This window comes from Fusarium solani (genome assembly GCF_023522795.1).
Source record: "Fusarium solani strain SB1 chromosome Unknown bctg00000004, whole genome shotgun sequence".
NCBI classification, from domain to species: Eukaryota; Fungi; Ascomycota; class Sordariomycetes; order Hypocreales; family Nectriaceae; genus Fusarium; species Fusarium solani.
In genome coordinates, this window is record NW_027072152.1 from 2,614,949 (window position 1) to 2,636,918 (window position 21,970).

The window sequence follows — 21,970 nt, forward strand, 5'->3', positions numbered from 1 at the left end:
GCAATTCAAGCCCCGTTGGCTTGAATTTTCAAGCATGTGTGTGTGTTTGGTAGTGATCGCGCGCAGCGCTCGACCGGATCACGTCTCCTACTCCATCTCGAACCTCCTTCGGTCCACTAATCTTTTGACGGAGCTCTCGAGACCGTTTCTCGCGTCTCCTTTCACTGAGCTTCCGCCGAAGGTTATGAATCTCCTCGAGTCTGCTACCGAGGGAAAGCCGATGTCTTTCCTTGTTGGCTCGTCGATGGAGACTGTTCGACCGCCAGAACGGCCTCTTGACGTCTCCGTCCAACGCGCTATAAGGTCGCTCTTCGTCATTGTAATTGCGTCGCAGAGAATCCAGGCTGGCACGATGTCGCATAACTCGAAGATTTCCACTTGGAGTTCGGCCAATGGTACGGCGCTCGGTAGTGGGCCAGTCGTAGCTGGTGTAGTAAGAGTCTTCGCGAGGGAGGACAGCAAACGTGCGCTTCATTCTCGCGCTGAAGCTTCTCTCAAGTCCCTTTGATGGTCGGTTGTCTACAGGAGGATATCGGTAGACTTGTTCCACCGGGTCGTTTGAGAAACGGACGCCGTCGTCGTCATAGCCGTCCCAGTCATCCGAATCCTCGCTGGACCATTGTGGGCGCCAGAACGGGTGCAGCTTGTTCTCTTCCGCTGGACTATCATCCGGGCTTGGATATGCTGGTTCACGTTCCATGTCTGGCATCCCCTTGCCGTGTCGAGTGCGTGAGAGAGACAATCTCCGGGTCAAGAAGCTCTGGGTTTTCGAAGTTGAAGGGCCGAAATCGACTGAGTGACGACGGTGACGGCTGAAAGCCCGGCGCACCACCGAAGGACGTCGAGGAGGCTTCTCTCCGAGAGCCTCAAAGTAGTTGCCCATCTGCACCATCTTTTCATTGGCCGGTGTGCTGCCTGATGGAGTTGCGGGAATGAAATTGATGGCTGGTGGGTGACTGGGTGGCTCAGGAGGCGCTCGTGGGTTTCGGAGCGGTGAGTCGATGTCGTTGAATGAGAATTTTGTCTGAGGGGGTGTAACAGGAGTTTCCTCTGAGGAGTCGGTCGGCAGTGGCACTTCCAACTCAGCATCTTCCCTCTGATCCTCGTCAAGCGATTCAGATGGCCTCGTCGAATGGTCAACCACCAACAAGGACGAGTTCTGATGAGGGTACATCTGCACTGCTAGAGCTTCCGAAACTACTGGGTTAGTCCCATTTGTATCAACAGAAGCCAGCGAGAATGGTGTGTTTTGTGGCCCATATCCCTTGGCGAACAGGAAATCGTCGTGACGCTCGGAACTCAGGCGACGGTGAGCCCAGTCCTTCTCGGAAGCATTAGAAAGAGTCCGTGGGGCCAGGACGTTTTCCGAAAATTTGATGTCAGGCGCCTTGCCTTCCTCCTTCTTCTTCATCAGAGACTCCTGCAGGGCGTTGTGAAGCTTGATGCTCTCGGCAGTCAATGAGCTGGCCCGTGAGCCATTGCGACTAGTAGGCGCCGAGAGGGAAGACGAGCGAGCCGGAACGATGGGAGGATAATCAATAGTCCTCTGGTCCGAGTCATCGGGCACAGAACTTCTACGACCCCGAGACTCGCGAGACACGAGAGTCGCTTCGTCGTTGGTCGTCGATCTGTCATTGGGTGCCGGGCTGATACTTGCAGTGCGGCTCGAACGAGATCTCAAGGAGGGTTCTTTGCTGGACTTGGGCTTGTGTGATGACAGCCGATCTGGAACCACCACCACAGGAATACCACCAGATTTCCAGACCTCCCGTCTGGCCCTACCACTCGAGACAGAATTGAGTGTCGTGCTTGAAGCCTGGCTCTCATGCTTTGAGGTATCCGGGCGACTGCGAACGCGTTGCTCCTTCTGTGATTTGTCCGACTTGAGAGAATGGGCGGTTGAGCTTGGCGAATCATCGAGAGGGTCCCTCAAGATAGTCTGCTTTCGAACATGGCGCAGGGTCCTCTGCCTCTTCGGTGTAGCGTCCAAGAGGTAGGCCTCTACAACAGTCGAGACGGTAGATTTCGTCGAGATGGCCGATGCCCTGCGCGGGTCGGAGCTGGCGGTGACTGTGCTCGAGGGAGCCGATGGTGCTGCATCACGAGCTGAAAGTCGTTTCGCAGAGGGAACGCTGTCAGTTCTTTGGTGCAACGACAGATTCCGAACTGCCTTGGCTGCTTGGGTCGGTGTTATCATGTTGGGCTCAACAACCCTGATTCCGTACGGGTTTGAAATTGGTATCTCGAGAGGCTGAGGTCGCTTCTTGACGGTTACCAATCTCTGCAGGTTGTGGTCCCATTCCTGCTCGACCTCGCTCACGGAGCCCCAGTCGCTGTCATTATGGCCCCAGTCCACCCCTGATCTAGACGTACTGCTCCCTTCTGAGCGAGGGGGTAAGTTGGCCAATGCCAGGCCCAGTGCCTCAGGCTGCGGAATGTAGGCGCCAGTACCAGACACTTGGCGTACAGTCGAGCGCGAAGCCTTGGTATTGGCAGACCTGTCTTCATCTTCATCCACCGAAAGCTCTTCCCGGGCGGTTGTGAAGGAGCCAGATTGTGAGCCAACAGTTGTGGTACTCGAACCAGGGCGCTCGGTGACGTCGGGGCGTAGCAGTTTGGGGCGGCTGGCATGGTGAGGCGGTGTTACATCCGGAGTAGGCGGGCTCTTCTGGTTAGGTGGTGTAGTGGGTGGTCGTGGTTGCGACTGCTGAGGCGTCTGCAATGCTTCGTCGGTCGCGGATGGACTACTCGCCTTACCGGACGAGTTATCCGAGGACTTGCGCGAGTGCCTCGGAGGAGTAGGAGGGAGATCTGGTCCACTCCCAATCCTTCGCGATTGATGTTTGAGGGTTCGAGGGCTGGACGGTTGAGCGCCGTTTCCAGAACGCGAGGTTTCAATGAGCAGGTCACGTTTAGGCGGAGTAGCTTTCGCGATTTGAATTGGGATTTCAGGCGTTCTCTCGTGACGTGGACGAGGCAGAACTTTGTGCTTTTTGAACTGCCTCTGGCCAGAGAGACTGGCCTCGAAGGGCGGCTTGGGAGAATAATCGGCGGGAGCTGCCATTATGACCGGCGAGGAAATAGAATGTGCAGCTGAGAGCATGACTCGGAGTAGTGGCGACTTTTTTAAAACTTGAGCTTCGCGACGACAATGTTGAGGCGAGTTGGTGTTCGCATGCTGGCAGCGATGGGTCGAAGAACAGGGTTAGGAAAGGTTGCGGCACACAACAGAAGCGACAGGTCGAACAGCAATCCGAGACATGCAAGCAAGAAGGCGATGCGCTTTTGCAGCGGTAGCAGACGGTTTTCGATCAAAAATCAGGCAAGGTAGCAGGTGGGCACGGCCACGGCCACGGCGTGAACCCGACCCGTTGAGCACTCGTAACGTGGTTCAGGAAGTAGCGTCGAGGATCGAGCGCGATGGTAGGATACGCATAGTGCCCGAGGGCGAAGTTGGCGCCGGGATTGGAGATTACGGTTTCGCGTCAATACTTGAGTGTGAGGAGCGAAGCTTGACGAGCGAAAAAGCGGCGCTGGCGCGAGAGCGAAAGCAAGAGCAAAAGTCTGGCGTTGAGGAAGAATGGAGAGATGAGGTGAGGTGAGATGACGAGAGCGAGCGGGTTGATTCATGGAATAGATGGATGACGGGAGGGTGGAGGAAGACCAAGGCCAGAAGAAGCAAGGGCGCCGTCAACTGGAAGGGAAGGAAGGAACCTAGGGAAGGGAAGGGGGGGCGCCCGCGGGACACGCTAAGGGGGTCGAGGATTTCAGTGGCCTCAGCAGCTCCTTCAGTGGCCCCAGCCTGTGCATTTCACGAGCTGCAGTGGCCCAGCGGCGCGTCCAGTGAGGTCGCCCAGTGCCAGAGCGTAGGTCGAGTCCTCGGTGGTCCCCAGTGGGGATCCTCGATTTGGCACTGGAGCACTGACGCAACCTCGAGCAGGGGTGTCTCCGTCTCGTCGAGTCTCCAGCCTTGCTTGGCTTCCAGTCCATGTTTGCTTGCTTGCTTGTCTGCATGCACACTGCCTGCCATGCCATGCCATGCAATGACGGATGCCCGTCCTCCTCAGCTGGCACAGCGACCATACCGTGGCACCAGCGCGCACGCATCGAGTCTTACGAGGGCGAAGGACATGCCGATGGATATTTCTGGGACGGTCCGACGAGGGCGTCTCCCGTTGGGTGCATGGGACGGGACCCAGAAGCTTTCTTGCTGCCACTCTTTGATCTAGCTCGACAACCCAGACTTGGCTGGTGTCCCTGGAGCGACTCTATTGGGCAGATCTTGGAGTCTCGAATCTGGGAACAGGCGCTTGTTTCCATACTCGTACTGTGAGACCACTGCGATGCGATGCCTTGATGGACCGATGCTGAAGTTGGTGGGGACCGCCATGCAGAAGCTGGAGGGACTTGGGTGGAAGACAGTCTGGTATTGGGCTAAAGACCCTGGACTCGCGCTCTCTCTTTTCTTCTTTTGTTTCCATTCAAAACCTTCAATGCCGGGAAGCTTCAGGGATCATGGCCTGGCTTGGACAAGCGCCGCGCAAGAGAAAAAAAAACAGGTCCCCCGCTCTCGATTTGCTGCTACCCACTGGTGATGCAAGACGCCAGCTTTGTTGATCATTGATACCCCAGATGGATGACATGGCTGGCTGGAAGATCCGCCTAGAATCACGCATCCTTCAGTCCAACTCCTTCTCTGTCAGCCAATGTGATTCTCCCCATGGCTCATCCCACGATTTCTCCTCTCACTCGTGGCGATCAACTCTCAACTTTGAATCCTCAACTGAGGCGCTACGTGAGGCGTCGTCCCTACACCCTCACCAACCTCCTTGCCTCGGGGAGACGAATCGGCCGCGTCGGAGGCGCAAGCCTAGGAAGAGGCCGCTAAGACGAAAAAAAGAACTGCCACCTTGGGGCATCTGCAGGCTGGCACAGAGTGGTGTCTTGGATAGCCACTCACGACTCAATGCACCTCTCCCACTCGATCTCGTCCACGGCCCTCTTTTCTCGTCCGTGAACCAAATCAGAGTCGACTGCTGCAAGTCGTGCAAAGCGGAGCGTCTCTATGTAAGAGCTGGGGGTTTTTCTGACCCCCTGCTCCTATTAGCATGAGATAGGCAGGTGAAAGTTGACGACGCAGTTTGTCGGCTTCTCTGGACGATCGATCAAATCGACAGTGACCTACCCTGTTTCCGGCTCCGTCAGCATGAACATGTCTATGCGAAGCATAGTCTGACGTTCTGTTGGGGGCCACAGCGTGGTAATAGGTGCCGTTGCGAGCCCTGACGCTGCAACACAAGATGAGACATAAAAATTGGTCTCGCGTGCCAGATCCCGCCCTGCATGTGTAGGCTCAGGCTGGTGATTAGCCCATCGAGATGGCTTCAGTCTGTGTGTTCTCACGAGGACGCTCTGTCCCTGACAACGAGCCCCTGAAGCGATGCGTCCCTGAGACCCTGCATTTGACGTTTTTATTTCTGGAATTTTGGGGCCGATTTGTTCTCCTGCATTTCGCTGACTGCCGTCTTGAATCGACCGCCTTTTTTGTGCCAGTGAGATTCCATTCAAGCGACTTGTTGATGTGGGCTTCGCCAACAACATATGCATGTCTGATTCGGCAAACATGAAATCGCTTCTCGCTTCCTCACTCATGAGATCTCGAGAATGGACATGTGCAGTCTCGCTAAATTTGTTTGCCTTGGCCTGACTTGTTTTCCTGTGCAAAGTGGCAGGGTGAACGTGACGTCTCACAAAACGTCGTCGTCCGACGCATCACCAGCACAAGACTTGATGTGTTGTGTTTGACGATGCACGAGAACGGCGGAACAAAACAGCACATCTCTGACTCAGAAAAATTCTGCAGCTTGCGCTCGATCGAGAAGGCGTTGGTAGCTAAAAATGAAGCTTGTCGGGCCTCATTGCAAATATTGAACAACGTAGGTATTCCACCAGCGCTTCGACCTAGGGGCGGATCGGTAATGAGAAGACCAACAAGCGACAATGACAATGTAACATGGAAGGTGAGATGGAGCCAATCTTGTAGATCCAATATATTCTTCTCCTATTCCATAAGAAACGAAATAGTTACCCTAGTCCAATCATTTCGTCTAACCATGGCCAAATCATTTAGCTTCAGTTTTCGGTGGTGTGTGCACTTATCATCTACCCTGGCAAGACTGGCAAGAGCCCGCCAGCCGATATCCCATCTCATATCTCCAAATGACAAACCCCCATCCTCAATCCGCACTATCGCCAGCTTCTTCTGCCGGGCTTTCTAGCTCGGTACCGGCACACTTCCGACTGCAGATCTCATAATATTACACCGAGCTGTCACCCTTGAGCTTGTGGACTGGGTGTTGCGGGTGTTGGCTAATCTACTATGGCCTATCACTTTGACATATGGCATCTTTTCACGTAGCAGCAGCTGAAGACATCACCAAAGAAATAGGACAAGGGGACGGTATCCTGCAAATTTTGCCAAGCCCATGTCTCGATGACTCGAACCAACACCCTACACTTGAGGGTGCAACAAGATTCTGACTATCACTCGACGTGCAGCACACGTCTGCAAGCGTTGATCCCTAGGCCCGAGCGATAACGACCTGCAAACAGGAATCCAGCTCCTGCGAGATCTCGAGATAACCTTGCCGGTGACCGCCGTGCTTATAACCACCTTCAGAGAGTGGGCCCATTTCTCGAAGAACGACTCGACTCGAGATGGTCATTCAGCCTGATCTTGGTGCCATACAACGTCGGTGCGGGGAACGATGTCGGCCGGGGTCTCCAGATACGAACACGCTCCTCTTCTCGTATGGGAACTTGTTTATTCGCTCATGTTATCACGCCTTTCCCGAGCCAATATTGAGCTTCTCCGCACATTGTCGGATGACTGCCGTCGCTTGAGCGAATATTGAAGCGGTCGATGTCACCTACTCTTGACGGACGACGGAAGTGGGAAACGGCGGTCTTCCATTCTCTGGCGGAGATTTCCACGGAGATTCCAAGAACAGAAATTCTCTCGAGGAAGAACGCGTGGCTTTCGGCTCAGACGGAGGCCGACAGGATATATACCTATCAAAGCCATTGCGAAGCAGTCAGCAATGCCATGCCGTGTCGCCGATGGCGTCCAGTCCGTCCACGTTAGCCTGTGACGCTGTGTGAGGGACAATGAGGCTGAGGCTGGTGGTGGGCTGAGTGCAAGCCACAGGACCCCAGATGTCGGGTCTCGCGCAACGTTACGACAGCGGGTGATTTACACCGGCTTCTAGATCCAACGTCGCCGGCGGAAGTTTACGAGCCAGTGGCCTTTGCTTGGATTTCTAAAATAGGTCAAAGACATTCATCTTTTTCGGAGGAGAGAGGGTGTCGGGCTATACGAGCGTGGAATAGCGAATGATCTAGGTGAATCGACAAGGGGAAAAAAAACGAGACGAGCGAGACGTGACAACCAAGACATGCGACCTTGGTTCGGTGTGGAAGGTCACGGAAATGGCACGAAGAGGGTTGCTGGGCCATTAGGCAGGGCGGGCCATCAGTCACTTGAGTCACCAAGCGAGTCACTGTCTTCCCACAATCTACACGACGACTGAGGGGTCTCGATACGATTGACTTCACAATCACCAGATCCTGGTCACGGCCCGCGATGATCTAACAGCATTTTCTATTTGGAGAGACCGAGGCACAAGACCGAAAACCCAAGATCCTGGGGCTCATTGACGATGAAGTCATCGGGCAACTGAAGCCACTGCACATTCCAACAGCTTCTGAAGCCACTGATTCCTCAGTCCCAGGGCCCTGGGAGCCCGAAATGCGAACTAGCGGCTCCATCTCGGTGGTGAGCATCGCCGCACTTGGGCTTGGGTACCGGCAACCCCGGCACAGGGCACATGGCGGTCCGCTAGAAACGCCCATCTTCCAAGAATAGCCCCTGTCGCCTCTTGACGGGTAGCCCTACACTACCACTACCTGACAGTGCCTCCGCCATGGACAGCCAGCTGGGCTCGTTGTTTAAGCTTTCCCGTCGGATCAAAAATCGACGCAGTCTGACATAGCCACCCATGTCCCGAGAGTTTGTTCCACGGCCTTGCCCAATCCAGGGGCCTCCCAAGCATCCGGTCGGCGAATTCGCCTTGGTCAGCGTCAGCGGAGATGTACTGACAGCACTTGGCGACGCGGTTATTGCGAACGCAGTGGGGAGAATGTCGAAAAATGCTACCTCCGTGACTGTGCGGACTGCTTGCATGGAGACTAACAAGATTGCAGATGACGTGAGGTCTAGGCTCTCAAGAAGCATCGTGGGCGTGGCGTGCAATCCCTGTGGTTGACGATAAACGGCGGGCCATGGTAGCATCGCCGACTTGGGCATTGTTCCCTTTCGGGACGTGGTGGGGCGCCTTTGAATGGTCATCAGCAATACGGACATCCAGGGTCCTTCTCAACAACCTCCCACACCTCGTATCCATATCGCCATTCTCACTAGCCACTTCGCCATGCGCCTATCAGCCCTGCCACCGAGTCGGCCGCCATTGGCCTCTCCGAGAGTCGAGATGACAACTCTTAGCAGGCTCCGCTCTATCTCGCTTACACACCGGGTGTAATCAGGCCGCCGGCTCTTCCAAGATATAAGAAAGGCCATGCCTGATGCCAGATGCCTCTCTCATTATCTCAACACACCATCGTCTTTCGTTCAAGATTAGCTCTGTCGATCAATACATACTTCACTCGACATTATACATTCGTTAATCCTAAACACCAAGCAACAAAACAAATCAACCAATATGCGAACTTCGGGAATCATCATTGTCGCCGCGGCAGCCGTTGCCAACGCTCACTACGGCGAGGAGGTCAGTCAATGTTCCAGCAGATTCCATCCTTCCATATAAACTAACAAGAACATCCAGCCCGTTGTGTATCCTACACCATCGGCCAGCTCTGTGTCTACCGAAGTGATCCCCCCCAGCTACTCGACAACAAACGCTGGAGGCTTCACCACCATCTACACTCATCCCGTCTACCCCAACAGCAACAGCACCACCGTCAAGCCTACTCAGTACACCACGAGCACTGTCTACACCACCAAGACTTACACCATCACCCAGTGCCCTCCCACGGTCACCGACTGCCCGATTGGTCACGTCACCACTGAGACTATTCCTGTCTACACCACCGTCTGCCCCGTCGAGACTGGAAAGCCCGTCGAGCCCAAGCCTGTCGAGCCTAAGCCTCATGAGCCCAAGCCCAACCCCGAGCCAAAGCCAAACCCGACTGAGCCCGGAAAGCCTCATGAGCCTCTGCCTACCAACCCTGCCGACTGCATCACCAAGACTCAGACTTATGTCTACCCTCACCCAACTCAACCCGGCCAGAGCGTGACCAAGACCATCACTTACACCATCCCCAAGGAGCCTTCTCACAATGCTACTGCCGTGAACCCTCCTCCTCACCACACCTACAACCCACCTACCCCCACTGGCGGTGCTCCCATCCACCCCAACGGAACCAAGCCCGAGTACCCCGGATCTCATGGTGGAAAGGGTGTCAACGGTGGCAAGCCTGAAAACGATCAGGGTACCGGCAGCTCCACCCCCGATAAGGAGGCCGAGCGTCTGCCATCCGGCCCCACTTCGGAGGAGGAGAAGCCCGAGACCGTCACCTCCGGCGCCGCGATGACCACGGTCACCGGACTCCTGGCCATCGTCGGCTTTGCTGCTGCCTACCTCATCTAAACCCCGCACCCACTCAATCTTGTTGGAATTGTTTCAACGTCCTTTCAAAATTCTCACGATCCTTACATGATGCATGAAAGCATAGCACTTGGGGTTTTTGTCATTTTATCGCACTAGCGAACGGCGTTTGGAGATTCCGCTCTGGGCACCAAGATGAACTGGGCCGAGCGATGACTGGGCAATGTTTTATATGAGATGGAAAGGGTTCAGCGTCTATTTACATACACGCAAACACGACTTGAAGATATATCACTACTAATTTTATGGTTCATACTAGCGATCATTCCTTTAGACTAGACCTTGATTTTAATTTTAATTCCTCCATCAAAAGTTGCCAAATTATTTAAAACATACAAACAATTGCTCCATTTCCACTTACTGTGATCATAATTCGTCAATGCTCGCTTAAAAATCCAATCCTTGCTTATTTCTTATTCCTCATCGTCCTGCCTTGCACAGTGCATCAAACACCCAAGCCTGTGGTGCATCCTTCTCACTCCCACTCTCATCCATGTAGCTTAGATAGAGCGCATATCGAAACAAGGCCTCCCTTAGATCATCCTCGGCAATATCATCTCTCCCTACGCCATTCTGCCACTCATCAATATCCAACCTGTCCCCATCGAGACCCCTCGACAGCCCACGAATCCCCGCGCAGGCCGGCCCACAGGGCCATGAGAAAGGCCTCGTCGATGGGCAGGTTCTTGGGGACGCTGCAGCATGGGGACCAGATGGACGGGCGTCGTCGACGGCGTTGGGGGTCCCGGGAGATGGTAGCCAGGGTACGCTGAGCGACGTCTGGGTCGAGGAAGGATACGAGCTTCTCAAAGGTGCGCTTGGCGAGGATTGCGTTGAAGGTCCGGGAGGTAAGCCGGGCGTGCTTGACAGCGGGGGACGGCAGGTGATGAAGGATTTGGAGGAGGATCTCCGGGGGGAGGGTGTCCATTGTGGTCACTGCGGCTGCTGGTATCTTGTACTTGGGGGTGGTGTCTGAGGTGGTGGAATCGTGATGAGGCCACCAGTTTGTAAGATGGTAAAATATGTTTGTGTGTGTGTCTGAGAGGAGAGAGCAGAGTTGATGAGGCAGAGAAAGGAGAAAGGGACGCGGGCTTAGTGACCCTTTTGTCCGAGGTTTATATCTCTCCGGACTTGCAAGTATCTACGCCCCCGACGTCGTCCCAAAACCCCCGGTCCGCAAAGGTTCTCACCCCCCGGGGACCATGTCAGAAGACCAGCGAATGTCCGGATCCACCGCCGCCGAGTCAGGCGCAATAGGAGCAATTGGCTAAATGACCCTGGCATTTGTTTTTGCTTCTCTTTGTTTTCCTTACCCCCAACGGACGTACATGGCCGATAGAACCACCGAATGCCACTGTTTTCCTTGGATGAGTCCTCGCGGAGCTTCAAAGCCGGGAGGGCGATACCGGCTGTGACGTCGATGGGGGCTCTCGTCAGACGGTAGTAAGGGATATGACTTGATTTTTGGTTTTGTAAGCAATTGTCCTGTGACGCTTCATGCTGACCAGGATGCTTTTTACCTGATGACATCTCGTCTACAGTCAGCTCTAGATAGCTTCATGCTTACGCCCCCACCGGCCCGGTCGTCTCCTCCTCCCACCACTCTTTCAAGAGCCGCAGCCTCTCGGTCCTTTCCCTGGCCATCCGCCGACCCTCGTCCGTCTTCATCATGCCCTCGAGGAGAAGCAGCTTCTCGTCAAAGTGGTCCATGGTGTTCTCCAGTGTGCGGCCCTTGGCACCTCCAAAGGCAAACGTCCGCGCGATGCCCACGGCGCCGATGGCATCAAGCCTGTCGGCGTCCTGCACCACCGCTAGCTCCGGATACTTCTCCACAAGAGCCCGGGTGCGCGCCGGGTCCTTGACCTCGGAGGAGTAGCTGACGCCGAGGCAGATGGCCTGGACAGTGTCGGCGAGGGCGGCCGGAGCACCGAACGAGACGAGAAGGGTCGATATCATGCGTGAAGCATCCTCACCGGGGCGTAGGTATTTCTTGTCACCGACATCGTGTAGTAGGGCCGCGAGGGTGACGAGGGAGCGGTCAGCTTCGGGGGTGACCGACTGGATGTGGAGGGAGAGACGGAGGACGCGCTGGATGTGGTTGAAGTCGTGTGAGGCGTCGTAGTTGGACATGTACTTCTCGACGTACGCCGTCACCTTGCCGACGAGGGCATCGTCTACCACGAAGTCTTCAGAGGCCATGGTGGATGAACAATCGGTCTGGAAGGAGCGGCTCTTGGGGAGAGAATCAGGGGCGTAAAAACAAGTGGCTTGATTGAAAGATCGGATGGAAGTGAGAGAAGGAGTTGAGTTCACCTGGCTTCTTCTACTCTGCCAGGCAGCGAGGTATGTTGGTGATGATAAGGGTGAAAGTTGATTCACTTGAACTAGTGAAAATTTGGAGCGTCTCATCTCTCTGGATTTCTAATCAGCAGCAATTCACGGCAAGGCAGCAACACACTAAAGCGGATCAAAATAATGAGAAACCCTAGAAATGAAGCTCAAAAAGGCAGGTCGACCATGCTTGGTGTCGATCTGGTGCCGCTAGACGCGACGGGAGTTGCGCGTCGAGCTGGGCTTAGGGTTGAACGCGACGGGTACACACGTGACCTGGCATTTATCGCATCGACTCGAGCGAAAAAGCTTGGAACAACCATGACTGTCATTGTTTTTGTTGGTCCTTGGTTTGGTCCCTGCTCTGGCATGCGATGGGTCTGGAGGAAGCTGCAGTCTGACGTTGTCTGCATCGGCGACCCCATTTACTGAGCAATGATGCTGGGAGCTGATATCTCTACTGCAATGCTTGTTCAAGGCCATTCAATTGGTCTTTCGAGACAATATTGACCTGACTATCGAGTCGAGAGCGTTTAGCGACGCCGACCCTTTCTCTAGCTCTGGCTGTCAAGGTTGTTCAGCTCACACAAATGCAGTCTCCAGCACCGAGGCCATGTCCAATCAACGGCTTCGGCATGCGAGTGTTGCCAAGTTCAGAGCACATCAAGTGATGAGAATCCTCTGTGAGGAAGCTTGGGAACGATCAATCGTGGTGATGACAACTCGCAGCGTCTATTCCCACCACCATCAGGACGGTCACGTTCTGTTTCATGTTCACACCCAAAGATCCTTTCCCGCAGCCTCTCCCGTAGGACACGAGGAGGACCCCTCATCATGGCAAACAGGCAGTGGCCGAGCACGCACACACATTCTCTGAGGGAAGCGGTGGACGGTCCTGCCCTTGTGTGACTGAGCTCACATACCCGCCGGGGCTAAAACCCGTGGCATGCATGAAGCCGGATGGCGGAGGGCCGATGCTACTGATGCTAGGCCCGGAATGTGAGGCCCTCGCGGACGGGCCGCAGAGGAGGGGAGGATGGGGCGTGGCTTGCATGGACCCAGCATGTTTCCAGCATGGCTCTGGGCAGCAGAAGCAGCAGCAGAAGGAAGAGTTTCTTTCTTTTTGGTGACCTGACGAAGAGTGTTTCCCTCAGAGTCGAGTTTTCCCCCTGCCGTTAACGATTCTCTTCTGCATAAGAGAGGATCCCTTGGCAAATCCAGGTGGCTGGTCTTGGGGATACGAGTGAGGCCACAAGCTAAGGCTCCATGGATGGGCGACCAATCCATACGGCTCACTCTCCGCTCGAGGCCGTCAACGGCACCCGTCTCGAGTTGAGTCGCAGTGTGATATATCACGGGGCAAATACGACGCAGGTTGCGCGCCGGTCCTCGTCACCATCTCGTGAGCTACATAGTTAGCGAGCGAGCGAGAGAGGGACACAGAGTAGTGCATCTGCCGCTGCGCAGCGCAGCGCTGCACATACTCTCTGACTCGCCCGATTTCCTTGAGCCGGCCGCGCATGAACTCAAGGGTTGCACCACACCACATGTACGCCGGGCTAGACCTCGTGTGTGCCAATGGCGGGAAAAGATACAAAAGCTGTCAAGAGGCAAGACATCACGGCAGATGGGTGAGCGGGCATGTAGCCTAGACCGTGCATGATCCATAAGATCCATTTCGTGTGCTATTGCAGCAGGGCATCGAGTGGTCTCGGAGCGGAAAGAGGATCACGCTGCCTGGGCGAGTCCATAGCGGAAGACTCCGTCCTACCTTGCCTTGTTTGTGGCGGTGATGGTGATTTGCAAAGCTGAATGCATATGCACTCATGGATGGTTCAAGTCATGGAAGTGCGGATGGTGGATTAGGGAGGTTGGCTGAGGCCAGACGCCATTGGCTGGGCTGCAACGTGACGAGAGGACCAGAGGCCGGCGGTGCCACAGGCCAATGGGGGCGCTTGAATAGACGCCCGCGGGTGGTCTCCGCCGAGGCCTCTTTAGCGGCCTCGGGTCTGTGATTGGTCGATTGTTTCTCACCAATGGCGCCCCGCACCCGACGGCACCCACGATGCACGCACTTCCCGCCCACTTTTTGTGCTAGCTAACCGCCGACGCTTGGGGAGGAGGAGATGTGATGGGCGAGAGATGGTGATGGGGCTGGGCACCTGCGAACTCGGTATCTCCTTGCCCCGGGGCTGTCATTGGCCGGCCAGGTAATCTCTGTGAAATTTTTCCTTGTTTTGGTCTATGTCTTGTATTTTTTGCTTATGCTTATTCCTAAGGCAACTAGAGGCAGTAGGTTCGCAGAGGGAAGTCGCAATGGGATGGCCACTCTGCCAGGCCGCCTTATAAACAGGACCAACACCCTCCGCCCCCAAACCCTTCTCTTCTTTCTTCTCTTCAGCAAGTCCCATTCAACCGCAAATCCGTTTTTTGTTTATCCCCCGTTTGTTTGTTTTTCGTTACGTCCCCGTAGAGCTGGTCTCTATCTCATTCTAATCTTCAATTTGTCTCATCAAAGCCTGTCAAACCGAGCCGCCCTTTGTCCCTCCTCCGGCACCTTCAACTCGCGCGTCCTCCAAAGTTGCTGGCCAGCTTAGAGACAAACCAAAGAGCCATCGTTTATGCTTTACTTGTTCGAATTATCAACTCCTTCCATAATATTCTAATAACAGAAATCACGGATTTCACTTGCTCGCCCGACAAGCGCTACCTACCAACGATTGCGTTCGCGATCAGGTACAATAGTCAACAGCATTGACCACCCAAACAACACAACTGGATTTCGGTAAAAACATAGTCGTCATGTCGTCTATTCAGCTCTCGTTTTCCCTCCGGGTTTCTTCCGGTGTAAAGACGGTCCATCTCCTGGGCTCCTGGGACGGCTACGTCGGCCAGCTCCCTCTCTCCAAGGACAAGTCGTCGTCCAAGTCAGGTTCCTGGAAGGGAACCTTCCGTTTCCAGAACGCAACCCTTGAGCCCGGCCAGAGATATTGGTACTACTACATCATCGACGGCTACCACGTCGCCCACAACCCCAGCATCGAGTCCATCGTCGAGCCTACCACCGGCCGCGAGCTCAACGTTCTTGATGTATCTCTGGACCCATCCAAGTCTTCCTCGCACCGCTCTTCCTCTTCCAAGTCGTCTTCCAAGTCATCTTCAAAGTCATCTTCAAAGTCGTCCTCGTCTTCTTCCAAGTCGTCTTCCAAGTCTTCCTCATCCAAGTCTTCGTCGCACAAGTCATCATCGTCTAGCAGCAAGAGCTCCTCTCGCCACTCGTCCAAGGACAAGGAGTCTCGCTCCCGCCACCGCTCTAGACTATCGGTTGACATTCCCAAGGGACGGCCTCTGCCGCTCTCTGACATTCAGGCGCCTAAGCCCATGTCTCCGCACGCGACCAAGCACATTCTGGAAGCCGACTACTACGACAATGAAGCTCTTGAGGAACTGACTGCCCGCTTTGGCAGCACCAACATCGAGGAAGAGTACATCACAGACTTCACCACATCGCCCATCTCCAGCGGCTCGTCCCTATCCTACCGCTCCGACAGCTCCTCACCCAACTCGTCCCTGTCCGGCTACAGCACCCCCGGCTCCGAATGCAGCACTTGCACTTGCGAGAGATTCGGCATTACTCGCAAGGGCGAGCGTGTCAAACTCGACTGCGGCGGAGTCCGATGCGGTGGCTATGCCAACGATGAGAGTTCCGATTGTTCCAGTGGAAGTGAGTCTGAGGATGAAGAGTACGAGTACGAGTACCAAGCCGCCTCAACCTCACCAGCCAGCTCTCGCCGCCATGGCATCGTCGGAAGATGAGCGGTTGGCTGCATGTCAAGTCCTTTGGCAAGAGGCTGAGAGAGTCCTCTGCCGTTCATTCCTTGTTTCGAGCAACCCGTGGTCGCGTCGCTGCGCCGGGTTGACTCAACCCATGTTGTTTGTGGTTTAATCAGCACAATCCTTCAACTTACGGCCCACGCCCTTGAGCGCGGACGGCACGCCAAGCTGGTCTTGGGCTGAAGCCGACCGCGTCAATGCGTGATGTCCAGCTGGGTCGATGCTGCGACCCCCCATTTTCCGGTGACCATGAAGACTCCTCTCGTGGCCACGCAGGTATAATTTCATTCCCTTTTGTTTGTTGTTGGTTCCCGAGTGAGCTGGGAGGCCTGTCCTCCCGGAACCAACGTGACAAATGCTGGAGGATCTCGTCCGCCCTGAGGATGAGATGCCAGCTCCAGCAGGCCAATGTTTGGATGTAGCTATAGATCTGGCGATTGGAGGATCTTGGCTAGCCATTTTATGAAGTATGAGGTGGATGACGGAAAGGCAGTTCATGAGCTACGATACGATTTATGAAATGACAGCTGCCTTTGGATAGATGACGATTGAATCTATCCATGAATGAAAGAGTATCCTTCGATGAATGTGAATGTGAATGTGAATGAGTGACGTGAACATACCAGTCCGTCCCTGCATTGCAAAGTGTCGTAGACTCGGTGTTTCGGGTTAATGTTGGAACCAACAGCTCGTGCGCGTCAAGAGCGTCTAACGAAACAGGTCCTGTTAGGGAAGGCGGGGATGGCGGGGTAAATTTAGACCAGACTGATGGGAGCTGTAACACGGACACGGCTGCACACCGTATCTCGCTAATCTATCATAATCTGAGCCTCAAGACAGCTCTTCTCCAGCAAGAGTTCATTTCTTTCAATTGCCAAATATTGAAGTGCAGGGGGACTCGTTCTACTGTCATTAGCGCCTACAACCTCTCATTCTACTCAAAACTAACTCCCCTCACATACCATCTCATCCACCGCCGCAACCATGGCCGACGACCAGCTCATCCTCCCCATCATCGACTCCCACATCCACCTCTATCCCTCCTCCGAGATCGACTCCCTCGCCTGGTGCACCCCAGAGAACCCCCTCAACGGCCAGCGCTCGGTCGACGAGTACCGCGAGGCCACCGCCTCGGCCCCCTCCCTGCTCGGCTTCATCTTTGTCGAGACGGACCGCAAAAATGACCTCGAATCAGGCGCCGCCGACGGCTCCGGCTGGGAAGGTCCCCTGGCTGAGGTCTCTTGGATTAAGCGCGTTGCTCTTGGACAGCCGCGCGACGGGGAGGGCCACTCAGCCGACGATGCGAAGCTTTGCCTAGGTATCGTGCCGTGGGCGCCCCTGCCGAGCGGTGTCGAGGTCATGGAGCGTTACCTCGATCGCGTCAAGGAGGAGGCGGGCGACGCGTGGCCCAAGGTGAAGGGTTTCCGATACTTGGTACAGGACAAGCCGCACGGCACCATGCTAGAGGAGAACTTTATCGAGAGCGTCAAGCTGCTCGGCCGTCGCGGGTTCGTCTTTGATGTTGGTGTTGACCAGCACCGACGGGGCAAGAAGCAGCTGGAGGAGCTGGTTGAGTTTGTCGACCGTGTCCACGACGGTGTCCCAGAGGAGGAAAAGGTTACACTGGTGCTAAGTACGTCTTACCATCTCCCACATTGGCACTTCAACTAACAGCTCGATAGACCACCTCTGCAAGCCCGACTTCACCGTCTACAACATCACCTCGGACCCGTCCTTCCACGCCTGGCGCACCGCCATGTACACCCTCAGCAAGGACCCCCAGACCTACATCAAGCTCTCGGGCGGCTTCTCCGAGATGCCCGACTCGCTCAAGAACCAGGACCCCAACCACATCTTCGAGTCCACCCTCGGCTGGCTGGGCATCGTCCTCGCCACCTTTGGCCCCAGCCGCATCATGTTTGGCAGCGACTGGCCCGTGTGCACCGTGGGCACCGAGGATGCCTGGCCGCGCTGGCGAAGCGTCGTGGAGCGCATGTGCTGGATGGCCACGTTGGGTGATGAGGAGCGTGCCATGATCTTTGGCGGAACGGCCAAGAAGGCCTACAACCTGTGAGATGCCCTATGAATGGGTTCGGGGGTTACAACAAGAGTACATGTCGAGAAACACTGTCGAAAAAGAATGAGGCTCAACGGAATGGTTGGAGTTGAAGCACGTCAAGGATTCAGCAAGGTTCATATTGGATGGTTGAGGCTCATCATGAGACGCAAAGTCACCAGATGAGAGCCCGCTCATAGAATGAATGAATATATACCCCATCAATATTACTCGGTTTTCATGCTTTGCCAGTCCAGCCAGCTATCTACGCATCCATCCTACTCAACCAACATCATCAACATGAGAGAGATACCAAATCAATTGATTCAACAATTACCAGTCATTCATATTAACATGCCAGCCAGCCTACTACTCCAAGCGCCCATCAGCTATAACAAGCAAACCGACAGTGTCGTTATGCCGTCACGCCTTGCCTCCCAGGAGATCGAGTCTCTCTCAGAAGCATCTTCATATATGCCTTGCAGAAAAAAGACAACTCCCCGTCATACAGTTTGTGTCATAAGTTTCAACTCTCTTTCGTCCACCGTCAACATTTTTGATGATTCGTCATTCTTCACTTGTCTTCCTCCTCCCTTACTCAGCTCCGCGTCCTCGGTAGCTGCCCATCTTCTCAATGGAGCTCATGATACCGCTACGGCCAACACCACCTGGACGGGGAAGACCACCTGCGCTCTTGGTTCGCTCGTGAGGCGCTCGGAGGCCTGATCCAGGGGCTCGGAGCCCAGAGGCGCGGTTGACGCTGCTTCTAAAGTGGTCTGCACTCCGCTTGGGCGTCTTGGCCTCGGGCTGACGGTCGTGCTGTCTCTCGTGAGGCTGGTGGGAGAGATGCGGCGTCTGCTGCGGTTGAGCTTGGGGCTGAGGCTTGGGTGTCTGTCCAACAAAGCTCTGCATGCTCATCATCTCCTCGGCTAGCTGAACCAGCTCGCCCTTCTCAACACGCTCCTGCTCCAGCATGCCTCGGAGCTGCTCGTTATCCTTCTGCACCGTCTGGACCACCGCCTCGAGGCGTTGGACATCTGCGTTGAGCTCCTTGATGGTTGCGCTGTCACGCACAGCTTGAGCCTTGCGTTCCTCGGCCTCGGCACTGTCAGGCTCAACCTTGGTCATGGTGGCATCCCGACCCACGCGGAGACGCTCGTTCTCCTCGCTAAGCTCTTCAATGGTGCTCTCGAGCTCACGGACTCGCTTCTCCCATCGATTCTCATACGACTTCTTCAGAGCAGTCACCTTGGACTCGTGCTTGCTCTTATAGAGGGCATGCAGTTCGCGAGCTACACGCTCGACAGCGAGCTCAACTTCGTGGTTGGATGAGCTCGGGCTCTTAGGCTTCTCGGGTGACGACTTTTCCATATCCTTCCCAGCACGCATACCCGCCATCTTGCTCTCAGCTTCCTGATGCATAATCTCTGCAGCCTCGCGTCGCTTTTCGCTCTCCTCCAACTTTTGTTCCAACTCTTCTCGTTCTCTCTGGCTGAGGACAATCTCCTCCTTGACCTTTCGCAGGACATTCTCCATCTCACGTCCACGGTTCTCCCAGCCTTCCTTCTCAACAGCGAGTTGCTCCTTGAGACCGCGTTCCTCACGGAGCTGCTCCAGAGATTCTCCAACACGCTTCTCGGCATCGCCAACTGCAGCCTTGAGTGACTGCACCTCAGCCTCCTTTCCGCTGAGAGAAGCCTTGAGGGAGCTAATCTCGGACAAGAAGTTCGACTTGAGGGACTCGAGCTCTCTAGGGGTAATGCTAGGGACACTGCGAGGAGTTGGCATCGGGGGAATGTCAAAGTCGATGAGGTTGGCGAATTGGCGAGCAGGGGTGGCCGCAACGTTAGGGGCCGTTCGGGACGGCGATAGGCCGCCCTTAGAGGGGGTCTTTTGAGGGAATCGCATTGACTCGGTAAAGTCGAGCAGATTGGTAGTATTTCCAGAGTCTTGCATAGACATTGGTCGTGGTGTCCGGGATGGTGAAGGTTCGGCCCTAGTGCTGGCTCGAGGAGTAAGGCCACCGGCATTGGAGAACTTGGTCGAGGTTGGAGTTCGGCCCAGCTTTGCAAACATTGTCAAGTCTGGCACGGCTGAGAAGGTGCTGAATGTGCTGATCATGGTATCATCTGGGCCCACGGACTCGTCCACGTCCATCTGTCCAGGGGGGATAATGTTTACAGTACCCACGGTGGTATCCATCTCGTCGTTGTCGTCCTCCAGCACGCTTTGTTCATCCTCAAAGATCTCAATGGCGCGCTTCAAGCCTTCGTTCTGCCGCACGGCGTCCTCCAGGCTCATTGTTCTCTCGTGGGTCGAACGCGGCGAGTCGATCGGGTTGCTGACCTTAACAGGAAACCGCTTCTCAGGGGACACCTTTCGAGGACTGCGGGCGCTTGGGGGAGTCTCTCGGCTTTTCTAGACTCTCTAGCCTCTCGCTGGTCAACGAGGATCTTGAGTGGTGAGAGGGTTGCCCCAGAGAGGACACGCGAGTGTCGTGACTTGGAGGAGGAAGGGGGGACGTTCTCTTGGTCGGTCAAGATAGCGTCGTTGGCTGCAAAGGGCGAGACACTTCGCGAAGGGGTATCGTTATCTGAAGACACAGAGACGGCTCGCACTTCGTAACTGTCGTACCGTCTGGCGGTAGCTGGTGTTTGGATGTTGAGCGTCGAGTCCTGAGCTGGCGATAGAGGCGTTTCCATTGTGATGCACGCTGAAAGCAAAAGCAAAATTCATTCAAGAAGAGGTGAACGCCAGTGGAAGAAGGAGAGAAACCTGCTGGTTTCTTGTTGCTTGTGCTTGTATTGTTCGAGAAAATGGAGCTCGATCGTGTCTTGGGGGGCTAAGACCAAAGAGAAGTTGTTTACTGGTTGACCTGGCAACAGAGTTGCGGTCTACCACGTGATAAGTCGGCTGACCACGATCTCGACCTCCCCTCGTCCATCAGGTACCGTTCGAGTGATGGTGCATGTCACGATAACACAAGCCCACGGGAGGCTTGCACTCGCAGGTCGGCGTCTTGGAGATGCTTTCGGTGGCGTGCCATCCTGCAGGTGAAACAACCCATCCCATCTCGCAGGTCGGGAAGTGCATCTGTACCACGGACGGACAGACAGCCTTTGACGATGGTCAACGTCCAACATCTTCACATATACCTTCATGACATGAAATGCACACATCACCATCGGAACTACCGAAGCGCCTCTTTCATCAATCACGAACCATTCATTCATTGTATGCGTAAAGGAACTCAGACGTCTTGTTAATTGATGCTTTCAAAAGTCAATTCTTCTGATCCAACTCTCTAATTGTATCAATTCTGTGGTAAATAAAATCAAAACAGCTTTTATTGTCCTTCATAATTCGTTACCTAGTAAATCGACATTCCAGGAAGAAGAAAAACACAGACCGTCTTTGGCGCTATCAATCAGCATCAAAAGAGTCAAGAAGTGAAGAAAGGTTGTGTAAAGTCATAAAGTCGTAAAGAAGTGTCCCCAGCCTCCTCTCCAGGCCCAGACGCCAACCCACAGGGTTGATCTTGCAAGGGCCGTGAAGAGACATGACGGGTCCGCCCCGAACTCATCGTTCCCGCCTGAGGATCATTACAGGCAGTGCTGTCTCATCCCGTACACTCGTGTCGTCTCCCGGACTAGTCCGTAGAAAGGGAAAAGTTGGTTTGGTTGCAGTGGCTCTCTCAAGGAAAATTAAGACCTCCATGCAAAACGTGACTCATCAGCCATGTACATCCGTGACAGAGCATCTTAAGGTAAACAGAGAATCGGAAGTCGTATCGTGAACTCGTCAGCGTCATCTTTCGGTCCAAAGCGTTTGCCGTTGAGTTTTTTGCGAGAATGCCAGGAAAAAAGAAAAGAGAACAATGCAGAAAAGATGATAAAGAAATAAGGATGAAGGAAGGAATGAATCGTTGCGCCATGTAAACAACCAAAATGGCGCACTTCGATTATCCATTTGGGGCATGCGGAGCGGACGTTCGCTCTCTTCGGCT

The 21,970-nt window shown here is 54.7% G+C and overlaps 6 protein-coding genes across 6 annotated transcripts; 3 read left to right on the plus strand and 3 right to left on the minus strand.

Moving 5' to 3' along the window:
- Positions 1–28: 28 nt before the first annotated feature.
- On the minus strand, positions 29–3,064 carry MRS44_007885 (uncharacterized protein; the record flags this gene model as incomplete). The annotated part of the gene is made up of 1 exon (XM_065620691.1): positions 29–3,064. The coding sequence occupies one exon, from the start codon at positions 3,062–3,064 to the stop codon at positions 29–31; it is 3,036 nt and encodes a 1,011-aa protein (XP_065476763.1).
- Positions 3,065–8,777: 5,713 nt separating this feature from the next.
- MRS44_007886 (uncharacterized protein) lies at positions 8,778–9,725 on the plus strand (the record flags this gene model as incomplete). The annotated part of the gene is made up of 2 exons (XM_046275953.2): positions 8,778–8,843; positions 8,901–9,725. 2 exons carry the CDS (start codon positions 8,778–8,780, stop codon positions 9,723–9,725), a joined length of 891 nt encoding a protein of 296 aa, XP_046134105.1.
- Positions 9,726–10,326: 601 nt separating this feature from the next.
- MRS44_007887 (uncharacterized protein) lies at positions 10,327–11,942 on the minus strand (the record flags this gene model as incomplete). Its single annotated transcript, XM_065620692.1, has 3 exons — positions 10,327–10,781; positions 11,072–11,199; positions 11,311–11,942. The coding sequence occupies 3 exons, from the start codon at positions 11,940–11,942 to the stop codon at positions 10,327–10,329; spliced, it is 1,215 nt and encodes a 404-aa protein (XP_065476764.1).
- Positions 11,943–14,876: 2,934 nt separating this feature from the next.
- On the plus strand, positions 14,877–15,890 carry MRS44_007888 (uncharacterized protein; the record flags this gene model as incomplete). The annotated part of the gene is made up of 1 exon (XM_046269199.2): positions 14,877–15,890. The coding sequence occupies one exon, from the start codon at positions 14,877–14,879 to the stop codon at positions 15,888–15,890; it is 1,014 nt and encodes a 337-aa protein (XP_046134103.1).
- Positions 15,891–16,892: 1,002 nt separating this feature from the next.
- MRS44_007889 (uncharacterized protein) lies at positions 16,893–17,982 on the plus strand (the record flags this gene model as incomplete). The annotated part of the gene is made up of 2 exons (XM_046284033.2): positions 16,893–17,541; positions 17,591–17,982. 2 exons carry the CDS (start codon positions 16,893–16,895, stop codon positions 17,980–17,982), a joined length of 1,041 nt encoding a protein of 346 aa, XP_046134102.2.
- A 576-nt stretch (positions 17,983–18,558) lies between these two features.
- MRS44_007890 (uncharacterized protein) lies at positions 18,559–20,666 on the minus strand (the record flags this gene model as incomplete). The annotated part of the gene is made up of 2 exons (XM_065620693.1): positions 18,559–20,269; positions 20,311–20,666. The coding sequence occupies 2 exons, from the start codon at positions 20,664–20,666 to the stop codon at positions 18,559–18,561; spliced, it is 2,067 nt and encodes a 688-aa protein (XP_065476765.1).
- Positions 20,667–21,970: the final 1,304 nt, after the last annotated feature.